The sequence below is a fragment of the Trachemys scripta genome, chromosome 2 (assembly GCF_013100865.1).
Source record: "Trachemys scripta elegans isolate TJP31775 chromosome 2, CAS_Tse_1.0, whole genome shotgun sequence".
Lineage (NCBI taxonomy): Eukaryota > Metazoa > Chordata > Testudines > Emydidae > Trachemys > Trachemys scripta.
Window position 1 is genome coordinate 203,111,442 of NC_048299.1, and position 19,563 is coordinate 203,131,004.

Genomic DNA, 19,563 nt, shown 5'->3' on the forward strand with positions numbered 1-19,563 from the left:
TCAACACAAATTTTAATATTCCCATTTTATTCTTTCTGCAGTTGTGATTTTTTTGTGAAAAGAAGAGCCTGACTGTACCGACAAACTACACTGTCTCAGCTGCCATGGTTTCTCTCACGTCTAGTTTGTCAGTGGTTAGAGCAGAGTGCAGCATTTATCTGATATCGCACATTGCAAACGACAGAGGGCTAATGAGGACAGAAACAAGAATTGTCTGTCTTAGGCAAATGGCTGCAACTTTATTATAAGGATTCCGAAAGGTAGCAATGTTAAGGGTGGAGCAACAGCCTCCCAAACTAGTCAGCAGTCTTCCACTTTTTCAGTGCTCAAATTCAGAGAATCCTAAAACATACAGGCCTACCAAGAATGTCTTGTACCATGGCCCCAACTCCATGCAGACCACTGCCTGAGGCATCCATCAGGCCTCAAACAAAGGTCTTAGCCTCCATGTAAATCCAACCTCCTTTTCCAGCAAAGTGTGGCTTACACTATATTTACATTAAAGGTGCATGACTTCTGTGGTGCTGGGAGCACCAACCAAATCTCCCCCCATCCCCCTCCTAATTTTCTCTTTGTTGAGAGAAATGTAGCCCAGGGTACCAGGATCAGCCACCGGATGTGTAGTCCTGTGAATTGAAGACAAAACAGTTATATTATGTGCTTGTGTAGTTGCTTCAAGATCCAAAGGTGTGCCACCGACAGCTATAACTATTACCCCCCCCCCCGATATGACATATAGCAAACTACCTCATGCATACAGAGTGTCAAACTGATAACACATGCCACTAGTAAGCCTGAAGGGGTGGGGGGAAACAGGGAGGCTGGGAGGGGCTTTAAAATGGTAGAGAGTGGTTCAGAAAAGCTTGCTTCTACCTCCTGCTGTCTCTGTGGGTGCCCTTCCCCATCACCCAGACAACCCCACCATTTGCTACACTGGGAGTAGATCAAAGGAGGTCAGTGATTAGCTGGTGACCATCGTAGCCCAGATTCTACTCTCTGGCTCCCACTCTGAAATCAGGACTGACCCTCTTCTCTGATGGAGCAAGTCATTTTTTATTATATAGACATTTTTCATAGTTCAGATTATAATTTAGTTCTACTAAACCAGTTTCCCAAACTGGTCTGCAGAGAGATGGTGCTGTCTTTTTTTTTTTTTTCCAATTGCTGACTTGTGTTACGAAAGCAAAAAGTACACCAATTACTTTACTTTTCTGCATAAGTAGTTCCTCTAGTTGTCACAAGGATGTTGTATGAATGGGAGGTGTGGTGGTCCGGGCATTCATGAATCAGTAGATGGGTGGTCCGTGTGATCATTTCTCTAAGATATGGTCCACCCTTGGGAAAAATTGAGAAACCCTCAACACGTTGGATTACAGCAGAAAGTCCTTCTAAATTAATTGAGCACTGTACAGCCAAGAAAAATACATGTGTGTACCAGTCTGGTGGTCTTATTTTCCTAGCTGGTGTGATTTATAATTCCAAGATAACCAGTAATTCAAAGAGCGTAAATATTGCCAGCAAGGACTTCTGGATACAGATATGGTAATCTCCCGTTTAAATTTTCTTAGCTAACATGGCACTAAGCAGAGCTTGTTAAATTCCCTTTGCCCTGCTAAGTGGTGGAAGTAAGCAAATAGATATAAATGGAATAGATACAAAAAGGAGAGGAATCTTTCCCATGTTACTCCTTAATGTTCTTCTCTGCAGATTGAAGAATGCGTGGTGTGTTCAGACAAGAAAGCAGCAGTACTCTTCCAGCCTTGTGGTCACATGTGTGCTTGTGAGAGTAAGTAGCCTTGGCAGGTAATACCTTTCAAAATGATTGTGCAACAAAAGATGTCTGTTAAAAATAGTCACTAAACATTCTTTTAAAATGTTGACTTAATTGTAGGCTATTCGAGTAAATTGACTTCGGTTTGGTAATCAGAGCTTTGACGTTACTTGGAATGCAATAAAACCACCTGCCTGTAATAAAGTTTAATTATTTGGAAGACAAATAACAGAACTGTAGCTGTTTAACTAGAAAATTGAAAGAGCAGATTTATTTCACCTACTTGCATTATTTTATTCTGACTGGGTTGTGGTAGTCTGAGAGTTCTATTATACATTTCTGTAAATAAATTAGCATTAAATTTTTTTGAGATCTTTAGAACTCATGTGATTCTTTTGTGAGGGCATCTAGCAGTGTAAATATAATTAAACTTTAGTTGGTATAGCAACCAAACAATTTTTTAAAAGACATTTATGACTAAATCTTCCATTAACACCACATACAAAGATTCCAGCAAGAGCTGTTTTTCTCCCAAAGACTTAGAATGGAGCATGTTTGCAAAGAGAATCTGCTGCAACACAGATCACTCTGTTTGATGTGAATGTATGGTACAGCAACTGATGAGGATATAGAAAACACTTAAGGAGCCTCCAGAAACTGTCCCTTCTTTGTTTAAGATTGTTAAGGGTAAGATGAGGGATGTAGTGATCATTTTGTCACCAGAACTTTCAAAAATTTCTGGGACATCTTGCTGAGGCTTTGCTGATGGTCAGTGGTCTATAGAACAGGGGCAGGCAAGCTTTGTGGCTTGAGGGCTGCATCGGGTTTCTGAAATTGTATGGAGGGCCGGTTAGGGGAGGCTGTGCCTCCCCAAACAGTCAGGCGTGGCCCGGCCCCCGCCCCCTATCCAACCTCTCCTGCTTCTCACACCCTGACGGCCCCCTGGGACTCCTGTCCCATCCAACCCCTCCTGTTCCCTGTCCCCTGACAGCCCCTGGAACCCCTGCCTCTGACTGCCCCCCGCCACCTCATCCAACCCCTCCTCTCATTCCTGACTGCACCCCCATCCCCGGGATCCCTGCCCCATCCAACCATCCCTTCTCCCTGACTGCCCCTGGAACCCCTGCACCTGACTGCTCCCTGCCACCCTCCTTCCTGATTGCCACCTGGGGAGCCTCCCCCATTCAACCCCCGTTCCCCGCCCCCTGACCACCACCCTGAACTCCCCTGTCTTCTATCCAACTCCCCCGCTCCCTCCCCCTTACTGAGCTGCATGGAGCACCAGAGGCTGACGGCGTTACAGCCGCGCTGCCTAGAGCAGCAGGACAGGCAGCCGCGCCGCCCGGCTGGAGCCAGCCACGCCACCATGCAGCACAGAGCACCGGATCAGGCAAGAACTCGCAGCGCTGCCGCCCAGAGAATTGCACCGGTGGTGGGGTGAGCTGAGGCTGTGGGGAAGGGGGAACAGCAGGGGAGGGGCCGGGGGCTAGCCTCCTGGGGCAGGAGCTTAGGGACCAGGCAGGAGGGTCCTGCAGGCCAGATGTGGCCCGCGGGTTGTAGTTTGCCCACCTCTGCTATAGAATATTGATTTGTTGACATTACGGAGATACATAAGAGAGGGAAGGTAGTCCTCCCCATTAGGGTGACCAGACAGCAAGTGTGTGAAAAGTCGGGATGGGTGTGGGGGGTAATAGGAGCCTATATAAGAAAAAGACCGAAAAATCAGGACTGTCCCTATAAAATCGGGACATCTGGTCACCCTACTCCCCATAAACAAGAGCTTAATTGATCTTGCTACGGAAATCTGGCATTATCTCTACCGCTTTGCTGTGACTCAGGTCTGATATATTCACTACCTTCGCAGCCATCCAGCTCCAGACTCTTTTCATTGTGTGCAGTGGAGAGAGCATGGGTGAGGGAAGAGAGCTTTCGGTTAATTCCCCAGGAGGTGGATAGCAAGAAGATAGATTACCATGGTGAAAGGTGTGATCATTGAAGTGCATGTTGCCAATATCTACTTCGTAATAGGAAGTGAAGCTTCTAAACATGGAAAGGTTTTTTCAGATTATTTCCTGTCGCATTTGAGGAAGGAAAGTCAGTCTGCTGAGTGAGAGGGTTAATGTGTGCCCCAGCACTCACTGAGAACTGTTTACAACTCTTACATTGGGTCCCAATACGATGCAATCATGTGACATCGTTCTCTTCTCATAGAATTCCAGTCTTTCTCCTGTAATGCAAGCAAAAGATATAGATTTACCCTTCGAAGGGTTTGATCTTTTTTTTAGTAAATTCCTGACACCCATTTGCCCATTGGATGTAAGTGAAACAAAGGATATTTTTGGATAGCGAGAGAAAGTAGGTGTTCTCCCATTTATACACTTTCTTTGGTATAGCTTTTAAAAAAGGTTAATTGGAAAATAGAAAAAATATTCCAGTACTGTTAATAAGGTACTAAAGCAACTGAATTAAAAAATAAAAGCTGCTAGTCTGTCCTTAATTCTCACCATGGTTATCAAAGATGATCTCAGAAATGTGCATGATCTTGCATTTAAATTCTGCAGTACCATTGTAAAATAGAGTTAATTAATGATGAAGTGGTATTTATTCCAAATTGTGGATTTCTTGCCCTTGAAAGAGTAAGTTTGCTTGCAGAAAAAAACCTATTCTTTCGAAATACACTAAAATAAAAAAAGACAAACAATTTGGCTTTTTGAAGGTCACATTCAGTGTATTGTTTATGGATTCTTTGGGTCCTAACTAGCTTTTGAATAGGGTTTGTGCTTATTTTTACATTATTTTTTGCAAACAGCCATTGGTGGTGTAATTACACTACATAAAATGACAATGTGTATTTGTGGATAGAATCGCAGAAGCAAGAATAAAGAGACTAGCAGGCTACTGAGTGTAAATTACCTCTGCTTTTACCAGACTGTGCAAGCCTGATGAAGAAGTGTGTGCAGTGCCGGGCAGTGGTTGAGCGGAGAGTGCCTTTCATTTTGTGTTGCGGAGGGAAAGGTACAGAAGATACCGCTGATGACATTTGTGAGTGTTTTTCTTTTTTCTCTAATACTTCCATTCTCCTTTCATTGAAAAAAGGGGGTTGACTATATATCCCTCACATCATCTGTTTGAAGGAAAGTTTTAAAGAAAGTAGTTTTGTGTCAGCCTTCCATCTACTGTTTGTCACTCACCATATGGGATAGTGGTAGATGCTGTTGTAGCAGAGACCATGTCTGAAAAGGGCTGTTTCAATATCCAAGAAGCATGATACTAGAAGCTGAAACATCATAACTGTGTATATATGTCAGTGATGATTTGAACCCTTCTTGTTAATTTCCAGAACTTCGTGGCCATATATCTATGTGACACGTGGAACAAAGTCTAAGAATTGCCAGTTAATATAATTGAAATACATAAATAAACATATGCACATGGCCCCATACGAATTACAAATGTTAGCTTGACATCTTGGCCTCTTTGACTAATCAGAGGAGCCCCAGAAGAAGTGGGAAATAGAACATTTTGTCTAGGATAAAGCTGGCCAAATAATTTGTGATATCAGAATTATTCAGTGAGTTCTGCCTTTTTCTGTTTGATTCGTTCTTAAACAGTTTATAATTTTCTTGAATTTATTAAATTATTCTGAGTTATTTCAAGTTACGTGAATAATTTTTTGTAGTGTGTGTCTGTGTGTGGTTCATTGTATGCATTCAGTACTTGAAATTTGAGCTGTTGGTTAATTTAAATTGGAATAGCTACATGATATATTTGATCCCTGATGGGATGACCATAACTCAGAATCGCATTTCCAATAGGAACATTCAAGTTTAAAAATTCAAAATTTCCCTTTTGAAACTTTCCACTTTTTAAACTTGCTGTTTCTGTCAGTAAACTTGTTCCTGAACATTCACAAAGTGAACATGAAATAAGTGGAAACACAGCCAAACCAAGTTTGTTCAACAATTTGGATAAATATTTGCATGATATTTTTAGCAATATTGATTCAGTCCCAGTCTTTAATTACCAAACAATGCAGCAAAGTGGATAACTTGAAGTGTTTACACTGTTTTTTTTGCCAAAGAATTTTCACCAGTGCAGCATCACTGGTGGGTAGCAACCATGAAGGCATTCATGTAAACAGGGCTCCAGGTAGCTGCTAGCATTTTAACAGTCACAGTGATGGAAATATTTGTCAAAAACTGATGTAGTTATAGCTTCCCAGTAAATTCTTTTAGTTCAGGAATGGAATTCTAGTGAGTCATAATAAATATAATTTGGTTATCAAAATATATTTGCTAGAAGTAATGCTTCAATAATTCAGATAAATGGAAATAGTATTTTTGTGATTAGCGGACAAAAGTATAATTATTCTTTGTTGTAAGTGCTGCATAACATGTTCTAGGCTTTTAATATTACTCTCTTCTGCATTATAGCAAGTGGAAACATTCCAGTTTTACAGAAAGACAAGGACAACACCAATGTCAATGCAGATGTACAGAAGCTGCAGCAGCAGTTACAAGACATAAAGGAACAGGTAAAAGTGCCACATGTTCCTTTATATTGAATACCAAAACAAAATAAGGGAAATCTGTTTAAACTCTTCAGTTCTTAATTTTTGATTAGTTAATCAAAGCCATTTTTGTTCTGTGAAGTAAAGATGAGCTCTAGTGTGGCTAAAAAGGTTTTTTTTGTGACTTATCTGACTTTTTTATACACACAGTGTTCTTAATGAGTAGCCATATTTGATATTTCTATTCTTGGCCTACCTATTTTAGTGTAACCGAATGGGCTTATGTGACCCAAACAATAAATATAGGAATGAAGGGAGGCAATGAATCCTAACTCTATCTTTTGACCTCATAAAAATGTACAGTGAAGATTTTTTTCACAGAACTTCATTAAATTCGGGCATTTTTCTTCACAGAACTGTATGCACTGAGCTGATGCAGGAGTTGAGCCTGCCTAATCAGTAACAAACCACTTTTGAACGCAAGTTGGCAGTTAGGGGGGGATGTACAGTCCCAATGCATTAGCACACTCAAATGAGAATTCTATTTATATATGGCTACAATATGAAATATTGATAGGTGTAAAATATTACATACATAATTTTTAGATGCAGTAATAATTAAATTTGTGATTATATAGATTTTAAAATATCTGAAATATAAGGCTTTTTAATTCTGTGCTTGGAAAAGAAGGAAAATTTATAAAAATCTTGGATAGGTTTAGACTTTCAAAAGATAAATTGAATATGGATGTCTTTGCAAGTGCTTGATCAAGCTAAAATAGTGACCTACAGACAACCCTGATCTTGTTTTTTAAATTACTTAATGTGAAATGATTCAGACAAGCAACTATTTTCTTTACGTCTTCTAGAATATGCAAAAGCCAAAAATCTCTTAAATCTAGGAGCTAATAATTTGTACAGAATAGATTAAATACTTATTAACATGGAGGACAAACGTTTTGTGTGGTGAATTATTAAATTTGTCCCCTTTCTCTCCCTTTAAAGTCCCTCCCAAAAATTGTTTTTTTTTTTTCTTGTCTGCTGGGCTCATGCAACATTATCTGTCCTGAACCATTGCCCAATGCTACCTTCAGCTATACTGCAATTTTTGGCATGCCAGCTCAAACAGAGCTAGCACATATCTGTATACCTTCGCTAGGAAGCATGCTCAGGTGCAGTGGAGATTTACCTTTAAAGGGGTACTGTCCTACATTTGTCACAGTTGAAATGTTTTGATTAATAAAAGAGACTGATGAGAACTTAATTCACATTTAAATTGTCTTTTTATCTCTTGTGGATGTAGAGTAGTGTATAGTGCTTCAAAGATGGCTGGTATCTGAGCTAATCCAGACAGCCCTGGCTGTCTGTCACAGACCTACCTGAAAGTTCAGAGAGAAGCTTTTGAATCACCTAGTTCTGGGCCACATCTGTAAATGCCTTTGAAAATTTGAGACCTGATGTACTGTCAGCTTTGCCTCTGAGGTTAACATCTATCAATAATTGTTACCCTCACCCCGGCAACTGGCTGAGACCCCATTATTGAAAATCTTTATGTTCAACTCAAAGCAGTTTCCAACCTAATCTGTGCCTGTATAAGGACAGGTAGACTAAAACAAACTATAGTTCTTTCTTACCTATAACATTTGAGGCTATTTTGTTGGTTTCATTTTCTACCTTTCTGGTCAAAAAGTTAACAGTGTTTAACAAAAATTATTTTTTACTATTCTCTATTGCCTGGATTTTTGCAGTGCAGTTACTATCCAGTACTCTATTTTTAGGCTGATTTTCAAATATAGTCACTTGACTATTCTCTTTGCCCCTCAGCAGGATGTATATGGCTGCTTGTTTTTGACCATCTCTTAATTGACTGCCATGTCAAGTAGTTATTTTGTTGAAATGATTCTGCTTGAAATCTAGCTTGTCTGAAATTCTATTTTGTTTCTCAGGGAACTGGCTGACCTGTCTCATTTGGAACCTTTTAATTTGTCTTTTAGGTGACTTTTCTGTTTACTGTTGTGAGAGGGGTTAATGAGTTGCAGATTCTAGTTAATTGCTATTTTTTATTAAAAAAAAAAAAAAAGATTCTTCAGTTGTACCTTAAATGTGCGCCTGAAGTTATATCCAGAGTTCCATTTTAAACATTTTTTTCATTTTCTGCTTTAAAGCTGCACTTCTAATATGAAATTCAGTATTTGTGTGTTCTTAAAATTTCTTATTTGTTCTTTTCAGCAGGTATACCTACGTTTCAACTCATGTCTTCAGTGATAATCTAATACATTAGTGCAGCAACCTTTTAAAACCATTTCTGGTGCCAAGCAGAAGCGAGGCCTGATGTCAGCAAAATCCCCACACGATGACCACATCATTCTTCAGGGATTCCCTGAATGTGAACCATCTTTGACTGTGATTGCAGTTCCCTCCACCACATTTCATACGTAATCACCCTCATCTGTCTGTAATAAATACTTTATATATGTTCCTTCACCATACGTATGTCATTTCTTTTTATTTAAAATTAAAGTTATTGTAATGTCACTGTGCACCTGTATCTTGTGCCTGGAAACACTGTTATCAGTAATAAAAAATTGTTATAGGTTCTAATATGGCACCCATATCAGACAAAAATTAAAATATGCTGCTAAAATTGACTTATTTGCAATATCATACCCCAGTGATAATCTCATGTTATTGCCAAGACCTTTCCATACTATCTTAACTCTGTGGATTAAAACTGATTAGAACTGACTGGGTGCCTTTATGGTGGTGTTTCAGAAGCAAGAATACATAATATATAAAAAGAAATCAAATACTTTCTCTAGGCACAGAATTTTCATTTGTTTCCCCTCAAAAGATCTCCAGCTAATTTATTCATATAGGGTTGAGGTTAATAGACGTCAAATTTTGGCACTAAAGCAGGAGGCCAAATTAAAAGTATAGTCAAAATATCTACCATTTATTTGCTGTTCTTCTTCTTACAAAAGCAGGGTGTAAGGCACTGATAGTCATGTAACTAGAGTACAATTGGAGAGCAGGCAGGTAGGTTGATCGTTCTGTGCAAAGTTACTTAAAGCTGCTGCCATGTGAAGGTAAATAAACTAAAACATGTATGACATTGAAAAATGAAACTGGTCTCTACAAATAAATATTCACCGTTTTTATGATAAGCAGGAAGAATCTGGACGATCTGCTCATGCCTCCATACAATTGAAGAAAGACCTATTGTCTGAGTTTGAGATACCACCAGGGAATTTCTTCTAAATTGTGTGCTGCAATAAAATGAGTAAACAAAATAAAACAACATTTTTGCCTGCATTGCTTAGGCAGAATACACTTTTACAGTGTCCTATGATGTACATATACGTTTCCAAATTACTCTGTAGTATATTGGAGAGAAACAGATTTTTTTATTCTAATTGTAAGATATATAGTCAGACCCCAAAGCAAACTATAGGGGTAAAGAACATACAGTGGAGAGGACTTGAATTCTGTTCTTGCAGGATGAGATTAGGGTTTATACCTTGTATCCCTTCTAAAAGGGATACTTTAGGACTATTAAATTATGTACATGCACCCTAGGAAAGCTATTTAATGTTAATAAGTAATTAATGAAGAATTTCCCCATACTTTGGACTTTATGATACTATGAATTATAAGGATGATACTTAGCTGTACCAGGTGAGGATTTGGCTTCAGTGTGGAAGGGGGTGGATGGACTGATTTACAATCAGTTCCTTGCAGTGCTTTAGTGGAAGATAATTACATAAATTTTAAGTTATTGAAAATCATGAATAGATATGGTGATGCCATACTCGCCCTGACAACATTTGAACATGAAATATGCTTGTTGAGAATGTATAATTTTTTATATTTGCAAATTCATTCAAAAAGTTCAAGGTCTTATCTGGCAGTGGGTGTGTCTACACTGCAATAAAAAACCTCTGTCATGAATCTCAGAGCTCAGGTCTCAGAGCGCACCAGGCTGGGGCTGCAGGGCTAAAAAGTGCAATTAGATGTTTGGGTTCGGGCTGGAACCTGGGCTCTGAGACCTACCAGAGGGTTTCAGAGCCTGGGTTCCAGCCTGAGCCCTACACTGTAATTTTTAGCCCAGCGAGTCTGAATCCACTGACCCAGGCCAGTCATGGCTATGCCACTGGTCTCTTACTGCAGTGTAGATTTAGATACCTTCTGGCAGCTCCTTAGCTATGCTGATTTCACAGAGATTGAAATAAGAGATAATTGGACAAATTCTGATTTTAAACTCTGTGTAAACATGTGGAGGTGATGAGCCATGATAACCAGGACTATACTAAAGAATGTTTGTCCCTGCATTTAATTGATTCCATAGAAGGCCTGCCTAAAATTTTACATTTTATTGTGTGGACACTGCTGTGGATATGTACACCTTGCCCTGGTGTAACACTACTTTGGTAAACCTGCAGTGATTTAAAAAGTAGATCAGAAAAAACAGTGCACAAGTGCAAGGTGATAGTGAAATAAATTTGTATTTATGGGCTACTGTTAATAAGGGTCCAATTATACATGGTTTATAGAGGGTTTACACTATTTTTTTCAGTTATAAGCATGTTACAGACATTCGTATGTGTCTTGGGTGGTTATAAGCACACTATAGATGTCAGTTTAAGAATGAGTAGAAACTCCTCAGTAGATATAAGTTGTGGTTATAAGCAACCTGTTGATCTAACAGTCTGTAACAACTGATTATTAAAAATCTATTTATGTATTACCCCTTTATAAACCATTTATAAGTGAAACTTCAATGTGATTATGGTGAAGGAACAAACATGTGCCTTGTAGTTGAATTTTTGCATATGATGTAGGTGGAGGACCCTGCAGGCACAGTCAAGGATGGTTCTCTTAAGGGACAAACTTTCATGGTGAACAGTTGTAAGAGATCCTTTTGGGTATTGGTCTCACTTTATGTTTAATAGTAAAAACTGGTTTTAAAGGGTTGCTGTGCGGATCTGAATTGGGGTAAAAGGCTCAGATAAGTTGAGCAGCCCTCCATTGAAACATTAAATTTTCATAGATGTTATCTGGATTTCTAAAAAACAGAACACGTGCAGGATATGGTCCTATGCAAGTAATGATTATTCCTTTACAAGTAACATTGAAAGTACAGAATTAAAGCATATAGTGGAATACACCAGTTACTTTTCTTCAGAAAGATGGTATCTTAAATGTTGTTGGTAAAGCTTCTGAAAATATTGAGTTACTTAGGATTCCAAATCAGTGAGCAAATTACTTCCCAGAGGAAAATTGAAAGTCACTTCACATCAGTGGTGTTTAGCATGTATGTTGGGACTGTTAACTATTTTAAAAAAAGCAAAACCAGATTCATACTATTTCTGAGTCCATGAGGTGCTTGGCGGGGGGTAAGGGAGAGTGTGTGTGTTTGTGTGGGTGTGAGAGAGAGAGAGGTAGGTAAATGAGTAGGTAGAAATTTGAGGCATGGGTGGTAAATAATTTGTTCATTGAATTACATACACAAATGTCTGTGCTTCATAGATTTCCCTGTTTCCTTAAAATTGTATAAAGGAAACCAAAGGGGGATGCAGCTGAAAATTGCATATTTACTCTGCTATGAACTTAAATGATGCCATCAGATTTGTGTAGAAAGCTACTGTGGGGTTGGTTTTCTTATTTTGTGGAGAAGGAGTTTAAAAAACTCAGTTGTTGTTCCTTCATAAAACAAATAATTTATACTGAGGATTAAATGAAATAGTGAATTTACTATTTTGTATTTACTGTCTAAAGGTAGGTTATTGTCGTTCTGTGGCTTGGTTTCTCTATCGCAGTGATCTCTGTTCACTCAACAGTTGCATATATTAAATTTTCTACAGTTAATAGAATGCATACTTGATACTTTTTTCTCACCATTGCTGTCCACTACCTAACTTGTCAAAATCTTTTACAGACCATGTGCCCTGTTTGTTTGGATCGTCTGAAGAATATGATCTTTCTCTGTGGCCATGGAACATGTCAGCTTTGTGGAGACCGAATGAGTGAATGCCCTATATGCCGCAAGGCTATAGAACGAAGAATCCTTTTGTATTAAACAATAAAACAAGTGTCTTCTGTTAGCTTATCAAATTGTCAGTACATTTTGGTCATCAAATCTCTGTAAGTTTGAAAGGCACTTGAAGGTTCTAATGAAAACATTTCTAATACTGCAGTGCATATGTGCTACATTGTAATTGCTTAAAGACTAAACACATCAGAAAAGAAAACAGTATTTGAACAGTCAACTTTTAGTTGTACTATCAAGAGATAGCTAAGATAAGGCTAAATTAATAAAGCAGTCTTTTCCCCTCACCCCCTTAAAGCACCAAGTGTAAAGGGACAATCATGATTTTCTGTTTTGGTATCTTTAAAGTTTTTATATGTACGTATGGACTTTAATATCAGCCATCAAGTGATGTAGATTTTGTACTGCCAGTTGCTTTCAAATATTTATTTTTTTTAGCTCAAGTTTGACACCTCTTCAGCTGTGTTCAGCATATACTCAATTGTCAAATGACAGAAAGTTATGCCTCATAGTACTATTGTCTTGAAAGTTACAGTAATGCAAAATTAGCACAATATATCCAAGTAGTATTCGGTACCATACAGTTCCCATAAGATGACATCAAAATATAACTACATGGATAACTTTGACTGTAATGTGCCCTATATGCTCAGTGTGGATTTAGAGGAGAATGTCAGTGGAAAGAAACACAAATTTGTTTTAGGAATGGTATGCCCCCAAAACTGTATGTCAGTCTGACAAGATCAAATTAAACTAAATAAGGAACTTCTTAATCCTGTTGACAAAAAAAACCCAACTAATATATAGAATTGTGAGAGGAGAGTACTGATTGTTTTTCTTTACAAGGTATTTAAAAAATAAAGTGTAGATCAGTTATCAATTTCACACCTAAAGAGTGTAGTTGATTGATTAAAATATTTGGGGAACAAGTGTATAACCAGAGAGTAGGGAAATTATGGGTCTCATGATCTAAGGAAACTGGTTGGTATATTTTTCCTTTGAATTTTGTAGAAAGCAGCTTTAAATCATCTTTTCTGTTGTGGTCTGTGCATTTTTTACATAAATCAGTGTGGTCTATTAAGCCAGTCTTACAGAAGAATTATCAACAGCAACGGAGGTAAACTATATATTGCCCGTTCATCTCAATGGGGGTATTAATCTCAGAGCCCAGCAGAGACCATTTAATAGCTAATATTAAGCAAGAAGTGATGATAAGTCTGTGGGTTTCCTGACACATGGATATGCTACTTGAAACTGGTTGTTGGAGTTAGCTAGGATTTGTATTGCACTTATAGATACTCTTGGCTTTTTGACTACTACCAGCAGCTCTAAAACATAAGTAAGAGCACAATCCAAATGTTCTTCGGGATTTGGTGGTGGGACCGTAGTCGGGATTTCAGGAAAGGAGTTAAATTCAAAGCTCTTACAGCCAAATGATGGCATATAAAAGCAATTGAGTGAGCAGTTACCTGAATTACTGATTGAGTAGAATACGAAATCAGTGCTTGCTGTCTTTTAGCCCTGATTTGGACAATTTCTTTCAAGGATTGTGAAATACACAATGGATTCAGTTAGGTGCCTTATTTGCAGATAACACTGGTCTCCTTCATTTAACTCCTGTTACACGTAGCAGGGACATGAAAGTGGGAATTGGTCTGGGGAGGATCAAGATGAGAATGAAGTGATTCATAGTCTGCATTCTTCACTTGGAAAATCACATGCTTACACAATGCACAGTCTTCTGAAGTTTGTGATAAGCTTGTGTTGATTTTTGGAATTCTGCAGACTTCAGCCAAAATCTCAGAAGAAATTACCAATGCTTTTTAAGGATTGATCATGCAGTTAGAACACCTGTATGGTACATAATGCATTAGCTGACAAAACAATCTATGCCCCAAAATTTCTGCTCCAACAGGTAAATGTTCCTTGCTCTTTTTAACTTGGTTTTGAACAATCCAATCCAGTATTCTTTGTTCTGATGTTCCAGCAGTCATATATATCTCACTCTGTGTTTGGTCATTTACATAGCTTTCGGCTTTGCTTGGTGCTTTGAGTCCCTATTCTGAAACAGGCAGATCCCAGTAGCTTCTATATAAAATCTTTGGTTGTTAGTAAATCTTGTCCTCAGTTTAGCAGTCCCACAATTGGTTTAATTGCTTTAGCTCTAGGAATTTTATATACTTTTGGAGTTGCAGCCTGGTTAGCTGAGGTTTTTGAATTCCAGTCTGAGAGAATTGGGAGAATTCTTACATTCTGTGTTCTTGTGTAATCAGAATAATTCTGGTACGATTTTCCCATGTTTTTGGGGAAATGATTTGTTAGCCCATTCCGCATCCACTGCAGATTTTTCCTTGCTTGACATAAGGGTCACCTGGCTTCTGTGGCTGGTGTTGCACAGTAGGACCCTTTGGCTTCATGTCCCCCTGTCAACCGTTCTCCAAAAGAACTGGTTCTCTCTAATATGGCATGACATTGGACCCCTCGCTATGAATTTCATTCTCTCGGATCAGGTCTGTGACGTGGTTTTTAATCCAGGGCAGACACATTTTTGAACATTCAGCTTTGGAACAAGCCAATGGTAAGATCCTATTTTTTCATGCAATTTTCAGCTGTTTAAATAGTCCGAATTAAATCTTGTCTCTACTAAAGTCAGTGGGTGTTCATTTCAATGGGACCAGGATTTCACCCTCTATCATGTCTTATGTGCCTGATCTTTTCAGGTTGTCTGAATTAATTTGATCAAATGTTACCATCTGATGATGCAACCGATACTTGAACCAAATTTTACAGGGCATTAAGTATTTTCCTAAAGGACTAAATTAAGGCATCCAGGGTAGCAATGCTGAGCGTACTTCATCTGTGGGGAGCACAGATGTCAGGTGATAGAAGAGTTCAGTCAGAGGCCAGGTGTGCCTGTGATAGAGGAGTTCAGTTCACTGTTTGCTTTATATTTTTCAACAGTTCCTCAGCTACAAAACTATAGCTGCTATAAGATAGCCATAGATTGTGTGTGTGTGGGCCCACACACACACACAGCTCCAAGAGCTGTCCTTTCCACACCATGGTCCCTGGTTTGTCCCCAGCAACACATACAGACCTCTCATTATACATTTCTTTTTTTGTATTCAACTTGGTTGAGCAGTGTTGCATGCATGATTCCATGTCAGAAATGTAACGGTATTATCACAGATTCAAGCCAAATAGTTTAATTAGACAACTACTTTTTAAATGAAGTAATTAAGCAGTTTAACTTTGTAGCGCTTATTGTTTAAGGTGCTAGTATTGGCATTTTGTTTACAGGTGAGAGTTTTATCCCAATTGACATTATGAAGTCAGATCTAGTACTTTCAAAATGATTTGTAATTGATTTTAAGAAATGTTTGCCAAAACATTGTAGCATATGTAAATAGATCTTTAGACTTGTACACTGTCTCTTCAGATTGTAATGTATGTTAAAGCTAAAGATTTAGGTAGCTTTGAAGAAACCAGCTGTATCAGACCATATTTATACAGTATATTCACGTCACTTAGCAACAGTATGTCTGCAGCCTGATATTGTCTGAAAGGCTTGCATATTTCTATTGGATACCTTTGTTTTAAAACGGGGCGGAGGGGGGATAATAGGCTCAGAAGATAGGTGGGGATCATAGCAAGTAGGGAAAGATGAGCATGGGTCAGTGTATGTCTGTGAGTGAATCACTGTACGGATTTTACTGAAACAGGGAACAAATACTTGATAAAGAATCAGTAAATAGACAATTAGATTTAATATACATTTTTGAGAATTGCAGATATCACTTTTGTTAGAACAATTCCCCAATATTAAAAGTTGTTTGGGAATGGAATTGGTTGGAGGAGCTTCTTCAATGACTTATTTCTTGACATACAGTCAAGAAGGTAGCTACATTATAGTTTATTATTTGGGTGCAAAGTATGCTCAAAAGTTTGCTTGAACATCTTTCCTTTCTGTTTGGTAATCAGTAAGATTAAATTAGAGATGGCTGCTATACACAATAGTATTGTAAAGGAACTATGAATAGACCTTAATTTTAAATTTGAGGGGTCTGTACAGTAAGCTAGATAGTTTAAAGATGTCAGAACTTAATCACTTAACTTTCCAGCTATTTTTTCCTCCCAATAATGTACCATGACTTTTCAGGCCCATTACTTAAAGATATTCAATATCTCCTGCTCTACATTCAAGGCATTTGGCACTTTGCAGGATTTGAGTCACAGCTATGTGCTTTCCTTTTTTTTTTTTTTTTTTTTTTTTGTTAAAATACTAGTTAAGTAGTTCTAGATTAGTTTAGGACAAATTCCCATTTAAGAAAAAATGGGTACCAAAAAAAAAAAATTAAACTGGAAAGGTAATAAACACAAGTTACTTTGTAAATGTGAAAATTCCTTCAAAAACTAGTTTAACTATAAACTTGAGCCAAATTGGAATATAGAAAAGTTTTGAGTGCCTTGTTAACATAGTCTTAAAAATGTTTTCAATCTAGTTCTACAGACTTGTGAAACTAGCTTTTTAAAAAGAATCTGATTTGATCTTGTCTTTATGTTGTGATAAGAATATTCACTGATACTGTGTAGATATTATCTAGAGATGGAGTTTTACTAAGGTATGCCTATTTATTTATAGCAGTATTACTTACAATTTGTGGCTAGTGTAAACACTAAATTGTTTGAGAAAGTTGCTTTGAGTTATTCGATCTCTCTGAGCTTTTCAACAATATTGCAAATGTAAAAAGTTACATTTTGCTCTGTTAATAGTTGCTGGTGAATTGTGTAGAGCCTGGACCATAACTTGTGTTGAATAGATCAGAGACGGAAGTTCTTACAGACCACTACAATGTTACTTTTAGTAACTGCCTTTTTTCTGTCCAAGTGTTCAGTTCTACAGTAATTGCTCTTTACCTTTGGAAAGGAGCGGGAGTTTTCTTAAACACTACAATTTAGTTTTGATACATCAGTTTTGGTGCCTGACTAGGTGTGACATTAAGGATTATTGCTGACTGTATAAATGATGTACAGGAGGAATGTATCATTCCCCATAGTACTGTACATTCCTGTTTCCCTTCCCTAAGTTGCTGGAATTCATATACTATTTTCCTTTTACAATACAGAATGTGTTTTGTTCACAGAGTAAAATACTGTTGTCTATAAAGTTTTATTGTGTGCCATTATTATAGCTATAGTTGCAGTAAGTATGAAAGTTCTGACTCAGGGCTTTTTAACAACTTAAACACATTCATAAATGTTCTTCAGTGCATCTTGGAGAATATTAGAGGTTTAATGGTTGTGTAGTGCCTTGATAGAACAATTGAATTGGCAGCAGCCATAGATCCTTTACAGAATAGACGTACATATGAATCTACAAACTGGGTTTGTGCAGCATAAATGTATATGTAGCATATGTGTTGCATTTACACCATTTATTTGTCTTTCTGTTAAAGGAAAGTTAGCAGATTTAACTTTTGTTATGCTTTTGGTAAGTCTTGTTTATGATAACTACACCAATAGAGCAATTGTGATAGGAGCCTGAGGACGGTATTCCAAATCAGACAAATAGCATTTGGGAGAGAAGGTGGATAGAAAATTCTACATAATGACATTTTTAGTATAAAAGGAGAATCATTTTATAGACCAACTTCTAGCAAAAATTAGCTTCTATTTACTGATTCGGACCTAGCAAATCTTTTTATAAACAAGAAGTCTGCATGGCATTTCATAGTTACGAAAGTGTAAGTCTTACTCTGGGCTTCTAGAAAGTATTTTCTTTGTCCCACATTTAGTTATGGGTGCAACTTACTCTGTAGTAGAAAATGGGTTTTACTGAACCACAACAACATTTTTTGCTTTTATTAGAAAATCAACTTTGTATTTTTGGTAAATTGTAGATTTGACATGACTGTTGACTGGATTAAATTCAAGTTGCGTGTGAATGTAGTTGATTTCTGTACTGCAAATAGCTTTACATAATTGAATTGATTAAAACTGCTTAGCAAGGCCTAAGCTTTTCAAAACAAATGCTAATGTACCGTATTGTTAATAAAACTTATTATATAATGAGTCTGATTCTGACTTTTTTTTAAATAAGCTTTGACTTAAACTTATTGCACTGAACTAACATCTATTAGAGGTTGTTAGAGGGTATTAGAAAGGGAGAGGCAGCTCATTTCTGTTCATTTAATTACAGCTTTCTTGAAAATCAGAAATCGTAATGGCATTAAATCCCAACAAAGAGTTAAAAATGTAAAATACTTTGAGAATATAATCTGAGCAAATGTTTGGTATCTTTTCTGGGCTTTAGAATTTCACATCATAAAGAAGGCTAGGCACTATGGCTCTATAATAGGAAGAAAGCTCCTTGTCCAAACTTTGTGTTTTAAAGAACCAGAATTGTTTAAATATACCATTGAACAGTGCATTTACAGCAACATGAAAAACATTGAGTGACTGAAATTGACTTGGAACCCACTAGAATAACATATTCAAATAAGTAACTATTTGGTTTGGTATATCTTATCCTGAGTTTCTTTAGCATGTGCCATATACATGAGAAATAAAAGGCTTGATCGTGTTCTTCATATTTTAAATCTGTGTGTAAGTGCAAATTTTTGTAGATCTTCGCACACTTACTGCACAGAGGTAGTAGAATTTGCATATGTTCTCCCATTTGATTATCATAGATGAGCTTGCACAGTTTTAGCACTTTTAAGGGTGATCACATTCATACTCCTGCCAATTGATCAACTCAGACCTATGCCCATGTTATAGACCTGCCTATATAATGCAGACACTCCTGGCTATATCAAATTTCTGGAAGTTTATGAGAGGCTACCGGGTATTTTGGGAGGTAAATAATGAGACAAACTCCTTCATAGTGGTTGCTTCCAGCTGACAAGTTAGCAAAAATGGAGGGTTGATCTTGGTGGACTTTCAATAACATTTTATCCCTGTTTAAAATTTATACAGCATTTACGGTGGTCATTGCATCGTGTTCTTCATGAAGGTTGAAATAGGATCCGCATCAGCAACATAGTTTCTCCCTCTGATTCACAGGCAAGCATAGTTCCCCTTTCTGACTCTGGGAAGCTATTCATTGAGGTATACCAAAGCCATATTAGAAAATAAACAAAACAAAACCCTAGGTAATTAGCAACCAAAAACCAGTTTAGTGGCAGTTAAAGTTGTGACAGTACATACCCGTGCACTCAAAACCTTAAAAGAATG

General features: G+C 37.6%; 1 protein-coding gene and 1 long non-coding RNA gene across 4 annotated transcripts in view; one reads left to right on the plus strand and one right to left on the minus strand.

Moving 5' to 3' along the window:
* Positions 1-16,968, plus strand: part of MIB1 (mindbomb E3 ubiquitin protein ligase 1) — a 116,406-nt gene extending 99,438 nt beyond the window's left edge. Inside the window, exons 18-21 of one of the 3 annotated variants that reach the window (XM_034762752.1) lie at positions 1,708-1,786; positions 4,700-4,813; positions 6,205-6,305; positions 12,214-16,968. In XM_034762752.1, the coding sequence (XP_034618643.1) occupies positions 1,708-1,786; positions 4,700-4,813; positions 6,205-6,305; positions 12,214-12,357 (438 nt within the window). In that variant the 3' untranslated portion in view covers positions 12,358-16,968. Of the gene's footprint in view, positions 1-1,707; positions 1,787-4,699; positions 4,814-6,204; positions 6,306-8,510; positions 9,262-12,213 lie in introns of those variants that run through there. The other 2 variants (XM_034762754.1, XM_034762753.1) reach the window with 2 other exon arrangements.
* On the minus strand, positions 42-3,942 carry LOC117873403. The gene is made up of 3 exons (XR_004644714.1): positions 3,744-3,942; positions 1,208-1,335; positions 42-626 (listed from the first exon to the last, which is right to left on the minus strand). It is a non-coding gene; the product is annotated as an uncharacterized LOC117873403 (long non-coding RNA).
* Positions 16,969-19,563: the final 2,595 nt, after the last annotated feature.